The 13,732-nt window shown below is 43.7% G+C and overlaps 1 protein-coding gene across 2 annotated transcripts; it reads right to left on the bottom strand.

Annotated features, from left to right (window-relative positions):
• Nucleotides 1–508: 508 nt before the first annotated feature.
• Nucleotides 509–13,730, bottom strand: SERPINB12 (serpin family B member 12). Of its 2 annotated transcripts, none has more exons than XM_054818078.1 (8): nucleotides 13,630–13,730; nucleotides 8,365–8,549; nucleotides 6,508–6,621; nucleotides 6,021–6,152; nucleotides 5,049–5,166; nucleotides 3,626–3,768; nucleotides 1,737–1,907; nucleotides 509–1,612 (listed from the first exon to the last, which is right to left on the bottom strand). In XM_054818078.1, the coding sequence occupies exons 2-8, from the start codon at nucleotides 8,533–8,535 to the stop codon at nucleotides 1,208–1,210; spliced, it is 1,254 nt and encodes a 417-aa protein (XP_054674053.1). In that variant the 5' UTR covers nucleotides 8,536–8,549; nucleotides 13,630–13,730; the 3' UTR covers nucleotides 509–1,207. The 2 variants fall into 2 exon arrangements, with proteins under 2 accessions (XP_054674053.1, XP_054674052.1); XM_054818077.1 differs by lacking the exon at nucleotides 13,630–13,730 and adding an exon at nucleotides 9,272–9,287.
• Between the last annotated feature and the right edge of the window lie 2 nt (nucleotides 13,731–13,732).

Raw genomic sequence — 13,732 nt, 5'->3', positions numbered from 1 at the left:
CAAAATTCTCTTTGGAGTCACTTGAGAACTTATGAGGGGCTTCGGGAAGGTTGTCCAGAGAGGTGGTGAAGTCTCCATCCTTGGAGATATCCAAAAGCCATCAGGACATGGTCCTGGGCAACCGGCTGTAGGTGGCCCTGCTTGAGCAGGAGAGGTGGACCAGATGGCCTTCAGAGGTCCCTTCTGACCTCAACTGTTCTGTGAGCTTTTATTTCAAAAATGAATGCAGAAAAAGTCCAGTAAAAAGAGGTCCTAAATAGTGCCCTCCTGTATACATAATTATTGTAATCAACTCCCTTTCTAGAGGTGTCCATGAGAGCAGACTCCTGTCCTTTTCCCTGACTGAATATTCCTACTGTTATTATCATAAAAACCAATGCTACTAATAAAAAACCACACAAAAAGGTCCAGGGCTCATGAAAGGAGTACATGTCACATCATTCTTCCAATCGGTAAGATGACACTTTAGATGTAGGAGTACATCTAAATAAATAACTGAAGACAAAGCTGCATCTAGCATAAGCTTTTTATATAATGCAGAATAGCACAAAGGCAAATTCAGTACACATCACTGGGGAGAAAGTGGTACAGTTATCAGTAAATAGTTATATTTGCTGCAAATAAGTGTCTCCTACTTGGCAGTTGCTACAGGAAAGGGAATATCATGGCCAGGTCTCCACTGTGCAAAGGATTTGCCACAGCTACAGGACGCAGGTAAGGAAAATGTGTCTCTAAAGCACGTCTCTGCTGACCAGGAGCCAGCTGGCCAGGAATCAAAAAATACAGAGCAGGGCTACTCTGTTTTTACTGGCAGTTACTGAAAATTGTTGCAGACAGTTCTCCTCAGACAGCAGCATACCAATTCCACCTTTGCGAAGGCAGGCGGGTGCTGTGCTCTACTACATGGCTGGGCTGGGGAACCGTGAGGAATACGGGAGCATAAGTGGGCATCGAGGAAAGAAAATATTGTTCATATCCAGTGAGGTTAAGGCAAAATTTACTCCTATTCTGGATTCAGATCAATATTTGCAATTCAAGGAGCCTAGCAGCAGAGCATCCAATTGATGGGTTCTAATCTAAACTGCTTGCAGTAATTACTTTGAAATACAAACAGGCTGTCAAAGGATTAAGAATGCATTGGGAAAAAAAATACTATTTCTAATTTTTATCCAGGTGTTTCTCACAATGTTAGAAAATGGCCCCAATACTAAGGTGAGCAGAGTTTGCCAAAGAAAAGAATAGTATTGGTAGGATTGTGCCTAATAAAGAATAAGAAAGGGTGGTCGGCCATAAACACCTCTGTGAGAGGAAGAGATCTCCTCACAATGACAGCTCCTGTACCAGCTGCTGCTATGGTGCCTTCCTCATTGACTTCCACATACGTCTTATGGACAACATTTGACATCACCAGAGATTTGGAAAACGACATTGCAGAAAGATCAGCTTTTGATTCAGTGAAGATGTCGGTCATCCCCATTTCTTGTAATACCTCATTGAGGTCAAAGGTGCCTTCGAGCTTGAATCGGGGGAGGTATACCTCCACTCTTGTCTCAGACATGTGCTCTGAAGAGGCCCACAGCATTAAATTTTCATAGGTCATTGTGCTTTCAATCTAGAAGATGGGGGGAAAAAAGAGCTTAAAAATAGGTGGGCAGCTTTTAAAAGTTTAGATCTTTACCCAGCCTTACTTCAGACAACCAACTTTAAGCCATAGTCCGTGTTATATGCTGCCTTACCTGCTCCAGCCCGCTGGTAGATCCATCAGCCATGTCACCTGGCAGCAGGATGATCATGCTCAGTGACTTCTGAGCGTAAGGGAGTTCAAGGACCTGAGCACCCATCTCCTCAATGTAGCCTAATTTAAACATGCCTTTCTGATACATCATCTGCACAGGTTTTTTCTCATTCTGTTTAAAAGAAAATCATACAGTCACTTAAGTAATACAGCTCTTAACATTTAAACTTACTATAGGTGTAATATCAGCAGTCAGGGTTTCAGCAGTAATTGTTGTTAGGCTAGACATTTTTCTTTATTTTGTTGCATCTACAGTGACACACAAAACATCAGCTTTGCCATGCATAAATAAAGGTGATAATTCTGTGAAAAAAAAACAAAACAAAACAAAACAAACCCCAAACAAACAAACAAAATCCTGCAACTGACCAGATAGTGAAGTTGCTTAAGAGTGTTACACATCCAAACAGGCTGATGCTGCTTGGATTTGCAAGTCATAACTTGGACTGGGATACGGAAGAAATAGCACTGCAAGAATCGGGCTGTCATTTATCAGACTGAATGTTTAGACAGGAAGCAATGAATAGGTTAAGAACAAGATCATACCCTTTGTCGGGCGTGATCTTCTAGGTCTTGTTATCTTGCCTTTTTTGTGATGGGGTTGTTTGAAAGCTGCATAAAGGCTCAAGTTTCCTTTTACAGTTAGCTAACTTCTAAAGCAATGAAAGAAGGATTTTGGTAGATGACATACATTCAGGAAAAAGTCCTGCTAGTATTGATTAGCATATGAAGAAAAAATTATACAGCTTCTCCTTATCTCATAGCTTCTCCTACTGCAGCAGTGCAGCAAATGTTCTCAGCTATAGACCATTGTCAACATCCATATTCAAAGATATATTTAAAGTCACAAATATAAGTACCCAATATGACAGTTTCTTACCAATGTCTTAACGATGGAATGCAACATAATAACTAGAAATATATGTTTTTCTGACATTTTCCTTTGAAATGTGAGAAACACTCAAAAGAGACTTTTTCCCATACAAAGCTCTTCAACTGAAGATCAGACCTACACCTTTTGGGGTTTTTTCTTTTGTTAGGGATGAGATCTAACAGAATATTGGCACAACGTATGCAAAGACGACAAAACTGAATTAAATGAAAGTAAATGTTTTTGATTGTCTCTTTTGATAATATCTGTCAGACTTAAAGGGCACACACAATACTCGGAGGAATGTGCTTGTTAAAGAACTAACTTTGCAACCACGTTGACAATACCTTAGTTAAACAATGAAGGTTTTAGTGATGTCCCTACGGCAGAAGAGAGGGCTAAAAATTAAAATATATGTAAAATAAACTTTCACACATTGCAAATTCTATACATAAACTGAAATAACCTATAAGAATTTCTCCTTTTTCAAATTGCAACTGTAGTTTTGTAGTTTGTTACTATCTGGCCTAGGGGGGTTTTTTGTCCGCTTTAATGTCTCAAACAGGTAGCTAATGTTAAAAATTATTGAACATATAAATACCAGGAGGACTCCTTAGAGCCTATATGAAACGGGATGTTCAGATTCACTTCCATCCATGAGAACTATCTGTAATGGCTACTATGTTCAAAAGCGCTAATTCGGGCTAACACTTGTGCTTTGCCAGTCATCAAAGCAAGACTCTGACCCTTGCACATTTTTTCAGTAAAGATTACGCTTTTCTGTGAAGAACCCTCCTGCCACCTCTTCCCAACAGGAGAGGCAGGTAAAGTTCCCCGCACGCCCGCACCCTGCTCCCAGAGCAGCTGAGCCCTGGGCGTTATGCTTCTGTGATACGCTTGCTGCGATGCCCGCAGTGCCTGGGGTAAATAATGTTAAGATTTACAGAATGCAGATGTACCTGATTCAGTTTAAAATCTCTCTGTACTGTTTTTTTTTCCTCAAACTTGTGTTCCCAGGATGCTTTGAAGTAGATCACATTCGCCAGCACCAGCATTGCGTCTGCGTTGATCACACCAGGAGCGAAGAGTTCCTTGATTTTACCTAAAGGACATTTTGGAATACGCAAGTATTTGTTAATTGTTATTAAGACTGAGATTGATTAATTGTTATTACAGCTGTGGACTGAGACTCAATTGCTTGTCTGTGAACTTAGTTTTGGAGAAACTTAGAAATCCAGTTCTTTGTTTATTCAAAGGACAGGGAAATATAGGCAAACAAACAGCAGATTCCTCTGCACTGTTACCAGCCAGGCAGGACAGGGGGGAGTGAGGTCACCAAATGAGCCAGCTCTGGGCTGTCAGTGACAATACATACGTGCCAGATGACATTAACCACAGGGAAGGAGGCAGCACCATTAATCACGTTTCAGTTTACATAAAGGCATCTTTCCCTTCGCACCAAGCGCAGCAGTTAACCACCAGCTCCACAGCTTTTGACTTCCCCCACTGAGGCTGAAGCAGGAGTTAGCAGGTCCCCAGGCTTCATATGAGCACCCAGAGCAATGATGGCTCCTAACCTTGTGCAAGGTGGCCCCTGAACTGTCAATCCTCTTATTGGGAGCTAACTGGGGGTTAACAGCTCTTTCCCACACCAGTCACTGGCTGCTCTGCCAGTGCAAGGACAGGTTTGGTCAGGAGATGGGCAACTGAGAAATTACAGAAGCCTTCAAATCTATTTGCCTGTTCCCCAGTGAGTTCTGGTTCAGCCAGAAGATTTAGAACATTCTCATCCTGCTGCTACTGCAGCTCTGGCAAGACTGAAGGAAAATGACATATATCACGGTTGAGTCTAATCAGCAAGAGCCAATGGCCCCTGCCAGCCAGTTAAGGGCAGGAGCTGATCAATTGTCACTCCTGATAGTGAGTCTCGCTGGTGGTCACATCTCTCATCTTTGTGGGCATTGCTCTACACATAGCCAGGTCCTCCACAGCCCCCCCCCACCCCGCCCCAGACTGTTCCCAGTCTCACCACGAAGCTCACAGCTTCCATCCCCTGCTGTCCCATATCTGCATTTGTGGCTGTTTGCAGAAGCAATTTGTCTGGTCAAGCCTTACAGGTATTATTGCAGTTATCATGCCAGGCATAAGGGTGGGAATACAAAAGTATTTGACAACAAAGACACCTTCGTTTCAGAAATAATTAAGCTGATAACCTACTTTAATATTTCAAGAGGGAATAGGAAGACAAACTGTCTTTAAACAGCAGAAGACTGAACACCCAGAAACATGAACAAATCTTTGCTTTTCACACCCTCAAATTTCTTTTGTTGAAGCAGTGGAAGAAGGCAGTGACAGTATGGCTATGGGTTTGCTTTGTTTTACCTTGTGTCTCACTTTCAATCCAAGCGTTAATTTTTATCCTGGCTGCTTCAAGAGCACCCTTAAAGTCCACTGTTTGCAGCATTGCTCCATACAGTTCCTTAGTGCACATTAGAAATTGCTATAAAGCAAAATAAAGATTATGAATTGGTTGAATCTCTTAAGAACTTACTACCTTTTGAAAGAAACCAATACTTGGAAAGTGTTTTAGAAATGGTGAGGATCCTGTTGACACCCTAAGGCAAAATTCGGCTTTGGAAACATCAAGTGTTCAAAGTTTATTCAGAGAATCTTTTTAGAAGAGATAATTATTCTATTACATAGGTGAAAAAGTAAATAAGTAAAAAGAAAGCCATAAGAAAGAGTCTTCCCATGGAGAATTGCATACCTGAGGTGAGATAAAAAATAAAAAATAGAGAAGATGCAAGATGTGTTGTTTAATGCTAAAGTATCAACAGAAATAATTGACAGAAAAGCAAAGATGTGACTAGCAAGTTATTCATACTAGGTAATCTAAAGCCCACTCTGTCATTCAGTAAGAAAGGAGCAGGAAGTTCAGCACAGCAGCCCTGCGCACAAAACTATAGAACATCCCGGGTGATAAACCCTCTCCAAGCTTGCTGCTGCCCCAGCCATGCCACTTGCAAGCCCAGAAGTAAGTAGTCTACAGACAGCTTGAATAGGCCATTTTTGGCTGCAGTCGCACCTCTGGCTGAGTGTAGACACATGCCAAAAGTGAACAGACTCCTGGTTTATTTTTGCTCTATAGCCATTGATATCCACAGGGTGGGTTTTTTTAAACAAAAGGATTGAAAGCTGACTCTCTCGTCTCTTTCCCACCAGCCACAGGAGATACGGCTCCAAGAACTACATCAAGTGCCCCAAAATGCACATGAGGGGGGCAACAGCGAGGCTCACAGTTGCAGGGAAGCTTGAGGTCAGGGCCACAGCAGTTAGCAGACACAGGTAACTTACCTGCTGGAGTTCAAATCCTTGTTGTATAAAGAGATTGTTGGCCAGGGTTAAAACATAGCTTTTGCCGAGGTCTTGTAGCTGTAAAAGCAGTGCCTGGAAGGCTTTGTGGTTAAGGTCCCCGTCCTTGTTGCACTAGGAATATTACAAACACAACAATTATAACGATTCCTCCATATAGCTTTGGTTGTCAATTGGCATCCTGATTAGATTACACTATAGGGCTAATTCCTGTTGTAAAGATTTTTAAATCCAGCTAGTCTAAGCCAGACCCTCCTTCAGATGAGATCACTGAAGGCTTTGGTATTGACTTCATGGAAGATTTGGCCCTTAATAAGGCGACACCTTGTATCAGGCATTTCCCAGCGGATCAGGCAGATTCTCTGCGTGTGATCTTGACTCCCTCCAGTGGCAGACTCCAGTGCTTTATACCCAGTAACTCACCGCGCAGTGACGAGAAGTCTCCTGTGCTCCCCACCCAAGGACGTACCTGTGAGGGGGATGGCTGTCTTTCCTGGCTTTGTTTTGGCTCCATTTCTGGGGCTGCAGTCTCAAGCTCAGACCTAAGGCTCATTCTTCCCGCAGCTTTCCTGACATGGAGCACCTGCAGTTGAAGATGCCAAATTGTGGCAACTGTAACTGGGATAAAAACATTTTCCTTGTTTAAAAGATTTGCTATGCTGTCCTGGATAAATGGTGTAAAGTTATGAAAGATATTTTCTCAGTTTCAGTCAGGCTGAAATGGCAGACTTGAAATTGTCAATATATTAATGTTCAAATTCACATTTCTGTATTAGCAAACCAAGACGAACTTGCACTTAACCCCTGAAAATGTTCCTCTCCACTACCTCAAAATGTTGAAATTTATTGCTACAGTTACCTTAAATTTCAAAACAAAAAGTTGCTTCAGTTAAAGAGACAAAAATAGCTTTCTTCGAAAACATCAAAACTGGCTTTTTTAAATCACCCTTAATCTTTGCATCAACTTAGGAAGTATATCAAAACTGCAATGCTCTTAATGGAAATCAGTGCTTGTTTCTAACGTGTAAATATCTCACCGAAAAATTTCCAGCAGCTTCTCCATTGCAATAATGTTGCATCATACATAGACTTAATCTTTTTTACTGAGGATACTGGATCCCCGTTGCTTTCCTAAAATAAGCGAGAGTCCCTGTGCATTGGGTTTATGTGGCAAGGTTATGGTAGTCAGGGGGCTGCAGGGGTGGCCTCTGTGCAAAGAGATTGGGGGGGGGGTGCTGCCCCCATGCCAAACAGAGCTGGTTCCAGCCTACTCCAAAATAAGTCGAGTCTGCTTTGCCGTGACAGTAATTGGTGAGCGATGTCCCTGTCCTCATCTTGACCCACAAGCTTTTTTATCTTATTTTCTCCTTGTTGAAGCGGGGGAATGAGACAGTGGCTGGGTGGCCACCTGGTGAACCCACCACACGCTGGGAACCTTGTGAGGAGGGCAGGTCTACCTCGGCTGCGGGTGACCCAGCAGTGACACTGTGCACATGGCAGTGTTAGGCTACGGCGGATGAAGATCTGCCAGTACAGAGCCAGCTACTGACAAGAACCTCTTCTTTAGGATTATTGGTCTTTTACTGCTCATGGGCACAAACAAGAAAAGAGAAGAAAGATTGTAGAAAGCAGAACTTGCACTGCAGAGAGTAAAGCCGCAGTGATCGGAGGGGTGGCCGCCTTCACCCCCTCCCTGCCCACCTGGGTCCCTGTGAGCTCTGCAGGGAAGACATTTTAACTCTTGAATGTCATAAACGGTAAGTGAGCTGGTGCTTCCAGCCACCAAGGTGCAATCACTTCAGGTTCCTGCAGCTCTTCCCACTGCCCACCCAGACTCACGCTCTCAGGATTCTCGTAGCAGCCACGAGAGGAAGCACCTGCTCATTATTTTGAAACAAACTCTGATATTCTGGCAGCAGGCTGGGGGATATGCAGAGTGCCCTGCTGCGGTGTATCGCCTCCACTCTTTCAGCTCTTCTCCATGCTCCTGAGCCTGCATGGGGGCATGGTGTGACTCACACAAGCATAGAATCATAGAATCATAGAATCACAGAATCATGGTTTGGGTTGGAAGGGACCTCAAAGACCATCTAGTTCCAGCCCCCCCTGCCATGGGCAGGGACACCCTCCACTAGACCAGGTTGCCCAAGCAGATGGCAAGGATCACAGTGCACCACACACGACTGCGAAGGCAGCACCTGTGTTTGTATTCGTGCTTGTTTCCTGTGAGATCCTCACACGCGTGTGGTGCTAGGACACCCAGTGTTTCCATTAAGGGAACAGCAAGCAATGTGGAAGCATCTTGGCATGTTTCATTAATACTTACTTTCTCTATCTGAGCGGCAGTGTTGTTTTTTGCACCTAGATGGACCAGGGCCAGGGCAACAGAGATGCTCATTGGAGAGAAGATGATGTTTGTGTCCTCTGCATTTCTGTTGAGCTTATTGTAGAGATCAAGGCAAAATTCAGTAATTGGTCTAGAAATGGAGCTCATCATGAAGCAGCTGCTGACTGGGAGCACAAAAGAAAGAAGAAATTTAATGCATCTTGTTGCCCTGCTCAATCACACTGTGAAGCATCTGTCTGCCCTGAGACTGTCCCATAGCTGCTAAATAAAAGTTTGTAAATTCTGAGAGTTTGAAACAGCACACATCTGTCGGTCCATACCACACAGCAGGAGCGAGGGCACAGCAGGTCTGGAAAAGGGACCCATGCTCACAAAAATTTTTCTGCCTTATCCCATGGTGTATCTTATTTCAGATGATAGTATTGAAATCAGTCAACTGTAGATTAACATTTTTCTTCTCCAAACTGGTTTGATGTACACTGTTATATCAATTCTTTCCTCTTGTAACAACATATGATTAGTGACAGAAACTTGTTGACAGAAACTACATCCACATATAACCATGTCTGGTAACCAGAGTTGTAGTATGAGGGTTTCAAACAACAGGTTTATAAAAATAAAATCACTATTAATTAAATGTTTTCATATATGAAAAAGGGTCATTAACAGCTATGGAGACTGAACTAAATATGGAAACATGAGCAGTTTGAAATACACTTTTTCCTTTCTCATGAGTTTTCCAGGAGTCACAAATTCAGGCAGGATACACAATTAAAATTTCCAAACAAAGCAATAGATCAACAGCTCTGAAAAGAAGTTTCTAAGTTCCTGCTCAATGATGTGAGATCTGCGTCACTCTTGTACTAGAAACATAACAGTCGGAGACCTTTCCCATGGGTCATTTATATTAAATCCGCTCTGCTAAGAACAAGTTGGGACCAAGTTCCAGCTTGGTCCTTGCAAGCAGGAGGCCATCTGGAAAAAAAAAAAAAGGGGGTTTAGAAACTCCTTTCCTGTCCCATAGGAGAAGAATTGTAACGCTGTTGTGTGGATACCAGTGGGATCACGCAAGCCTTTCTGGAATCATTATACTCAAAAAACCTCACATCACTCTCAGTGTCAAGCAAATGATATTTTAGACAGCATACCAGAAAAATGTGTGAAAAGCAAAGCATACACTCCTGCCTGCTTGCAGACATAGAGATGAGTAGCTGTGGCCTGTGTTCCAGAAAAGTGCTTTATTTAGGGGAAAATACACAGGCACAGTATGGAGAGAAAGCCCTCGCGTCTCCCACAGCACAGATCTGGCTGGCTCTAGCGTCCAGCCTGCATCGGGACAAGGGTGGGTCGGGTCCATAGCAAGCTGCCAGAACCCCTCTCTGTTGAAAAGGCGGGTGAGTGCGCAGCCGGGGGGTTATCGCCCCTGCCCACAGCAAGCCATGGCACAGCAGGTGCTCTTTCTCAGCCCTGTGCCCCCCCACCCCCGGCTGCTGCAGCCTGCAAGGCCAAGTTACGTGAGGAGCTCCAGCCTGTGTCCCCAGAAGGCTAAGGGTGGGAAAAGGCTGGTGCAAAGCTGAACTTGAGGATTTTTCATCAGCAGAGCCCTTTTGCAGCCTGTCCTGGGCTGTCAGCATCCAGAAGCCACTTTGAGAGAGGTCTAGAGCCTTGTTGGGAAGAAGCTGCCTGGTGCCGGGGACCCCCATCCCCTCCCAGCCAATGCTCCCCTGCCACCCCATTCACACACCGAGGCCCCAGATCTTCTACCACAGCCACAGCCCACACGCACAGAGCCTGCTCTTACTCCAAGAACTACTCAAAATGTCTTGCGTTGTCCTCAGGGATGCAGAGCGCACGCTGCCTCTTGCTCAGCCGTGAGCCAGACACAAACTTTGCATGAGAAGCCGCGGCTCGGGCGCCAGAAGTTACCAGGACGTAGAGAGTGGATGCGGCTCGGCTGAGACGCAACATTTGTCTGTGCAAACCATCTTAGCCCGCAGCAAGTGCCAGACAATGGGAATGAGCTCAGCCCGCAGGAAAACAGACTTAGCCTAAGAGAGATTGCTGCAGTGTCTTGGAAGAGCTGAAAAGTCAAGTTGCTGAACATATCAAGGTGCCATGTGTGGCAAATGCAGATGTTTCTTGCATTTTGACTCACTTGGAAAAGCACAGCAATAATCAATGCTTCATCATGTTTCTGACTGATGGTCTGTGGAAAGAACCTGTGATGCTGAAAGGAAAAGCTCATATATGTTTCATATGGAGACGTTTGTTTTACCCTGAAGTCCAGAAGTACTTCACATAAAGACCCAATACAAATGGACAAAACAGAGGAGAAATACCCAAACGGTTCCCCGAACAAATTAAAGATGAGTTATATCTCATTAATTCTGAAAACAGCTGTTCTAGCTCTGCTGTTTGCGTCTTTGTATGCTTGTGTCTTTCATTTTCCTTTTAATAACACAGTCATCTTACCACAAGAAAAAGACATTGCACTCAATAATCATTTCTCTTTTCTTCCACCTTCATTACCTACTATCCAGAACCTTCTGAAAACAAAACTCAGCGCTTCTTTAGTGCTGAAGTTTGTATTGCTCCACTTCCACACCTCTTGAAAGATCTGAAATGGAGCTGTGAAATCATTCACAGTGAATGTAGGTCATAAGGCATATTGTAGGTGTGCCCAAACCTCAGAACAAGTCAAGGAGAAAAAAAGAGTTAATAAACTTCCTCAGAAGGAAGGAGACACCTCCACCCCACCCTGCAGGGACAGGACTGACTGCCAAGCGTGGAGGGAGAACCCAGGAGCTGGGAACAAGTTCTAAAGGCAAGTGCCTGGCGTACTGAGGTGGCCACTCCTTCAGAAAAAGCAGCAGATTGTCCTCAAGGTGACATCCAGGTGCAAACACTATGGCCAACTCCATGGTTTTGTGAGTGGGAACTGCTTAGAGAGCTGCCCTGGAAACACAAAGCAAGGGAGAGGAGGCGTGGGCTGGTGGAGGGACATTCTTACTGCAGAATGAAAGGATTTAGTGAACTTTCCAAATCTAAATTGGGGTGGGCACAAGCATATGAATGATTCCACACCATAAAGCCATGTGAGTAACCTGTATAATCATTCAATCAGTGGGAGTTTTGGAGTTACTGCAAGGACGGTGGAGTTTGGAGAACACCTACATGGTGGACAATGAATGGTAACGTTACTTTTAAAAGCACTTGGAGTGGTAAGGAGAGGAGATATAAGATCAAAAGAAGTGTTCCAGGAGGATCATAGCTGCCGTTCTGCACTAGCCAAAGTATCTGCACTGAACTTTAGCAATAGTGCAGAGACAGCAAGCAGGGTTGGGGCTTTACAGCTGCTGAAGGGAGATGCTTTGCATGGTGGTTCAGCAGCTTTTGACATGGTCCGGCAGATGGAAATTGCTGGTGCTGTTGTATGTGAGCAAGAAGCTACCCAGGAAAAGACCTTCCTTCAGAAGAAACCACTGTACACTACAGACCTTGTAAAGGTGACAAACTTCTTCCATGGCTGTGTGAAATGAAGTACGCTCCTTTTCTATAACTATTCATGATCTCTTCTGTCTTTACAGTTTGTTTTCGGCTAAGGGTAGATGAAATCAAGACAAAAACTCTCAAAGAATAAAAAGTTGTGGTCAAAGCTATCATAATTAATAGGTGTATTAGATTATATTCTGCAGTCAACAGGAGGAGGCAGTAAATAAGGTGGGGAGGCTAAGAGAGCTGTAGCCTTGTTTTTAAGGTAATTCTATATTGAATACAAGGTAAAGCAAGAAGGAACCTGTTTTCCCTGATGCCACATGATAATTCCCACTGCATGTTTTACTTGTTCAATCTGCCTCCCATTAAGGTGCTTTAATGCGCATTCATTTCTCATACACAAAGGAAGACAGAATTGGCAGAAATTATATGTATCTATCCTAGAAAAGGAGTGCGTGCCAGACAATACTGCCTCCTCACATGAGAAATCGATGATTGGTAGAAGTGACTTCCTTGTTTTTCATGACCATTCCTACAAAAAGACTTTTCCAGGTGTTTCTGTGCTGATTTGGACAGAAAGGGACAAACAACCCATAGGAAAAATTGAATTACCTACAACACAGAAATTCTAATCATCCCTATGTGACAGAAAACATTTCCAAAGTAACAGGCTTTAAATTAAAACCCAATACATTTCAGTACAAAATAACTTTTCAAGGGAAATGTTACCAAGTTCATTTCCCAAACAACGTAGCCTCTTAGGCTGCTACTTTTATGCCAGGAAGGGCTTTTTTTCTGAACCGCTTTTATTATTTTGCATCAGCACCTCCACGAGGTACCTTTTCTACCTCTTTCTAGGCCAATTATTCCTGCATAAACAGACACAGCTGTACATTGGCCTGTCAGGGTGGCTGTGACAAGTTATTTGCTATGCTGCGCAGGCTTCTCGGCAAGCTTCTAAACGCCCTTGCCAAACCCAAGAGCTAATATGTTGATAGTGAAAACTAGCATCCCCACTAACAAAACCAAATCCAAACACCACTCCACCCTTCCTATTTTATATAGTCATTGTTTAAGAACATAAACAATCCCCCGGCAACGGGGATCAGGGTACAGAGGAAACGCCTAAGCACCCAGTCAGAAGAATTGCACGCCCTCTCTCTCGTCTTGTGAACATTTCAAGGCTTTTTCTTGTGCCATGGAAACCAGAGTAAAGAAGGGAAATTAACCTGTATCTCCCACTTAGTGGGTGAGTTTGCCCAGGCCATCAGCACCATCACTTCATGTGAAGCCCATTTCTACCAGAGTGGGCAGAGGTGCTCTGAAAGAGCCTGCCGCTCAGCCCTTCTGGGGACAGGGGCAGAAAAGCATCTGCTCTCTGGTATAAGCTGCTGAGCTGATCAGTCTTGTGGCAATTAGAACTTTCTGGATGGGCACAGAGGTCCTGGGGAAATTTCAGATTCAAAAGTCTGTGAAATTTAGGCAAGAATCTTTAGATTCATAGCTTTGGACATGTGTTCCAAAATTCCCCATCTACGTCCCACTGAAGACCAGCTCCTTTTGTGTGAGCTCTTGAGCCACCTTAATTTTAGCAGTGTGTTTTGCTGCCTGCAGCCTGTAAAGGTATCTCCCCCTCTGTCCCATCTGTAAACATGACGTTTACTTTACCAACCTGTTCAATACTTTGGATCTGCCAAAAAAAACCCACAAGTTATTTTGGGGGAAAAAAAAAAAAAAAGAATTGTTTACCTTCTTGCCTGAAGAGGTTAAATGAAGAGCACAACAGCTGAGCTCTGGAGCACGTTCTTGTGAATACTGTATTACAAAAATCTCCCACTCTTGTGGGAAAGTT

Source organism: Grus americana, chromosome 2 (assembly GCF_028858705.1).
Source record: "Grus americana isolate bGruAme1 chromosome 2, bGruAme1.mat, whole genome shotgun sequence".
NCBI classification, from domain to species: domain Eukaryota; kingdom Metazoa; phylum Chordata; class Aves; order Gruiformes; family Gruidae; genus Grus; species Grus americana.
The sequence above is the reverse complement of the archived record's forward strand: the minus strand, read 5'-3'. Positions and strand labels throughout refer to the sequence as shown.

Coding starts and splice junctions, on each gene's coding strand:
- SERPINB12 (XM_054818077.1), bottom strand. Junction 3,769..5,048: donor GATTGAAAGTGAGACACAAG/GTAAAACAAAGC, acceptor AATGTCCTTTAG/GTAAAATCAAGGAACTCTTC. Junction 1,613..1,736: donor CTACCAGCGGGCTGGAGCAG/GTAAGGCAGCAT, acceptor CCCATCTTCTAG/ATTGAAAGCACAATGACCTA.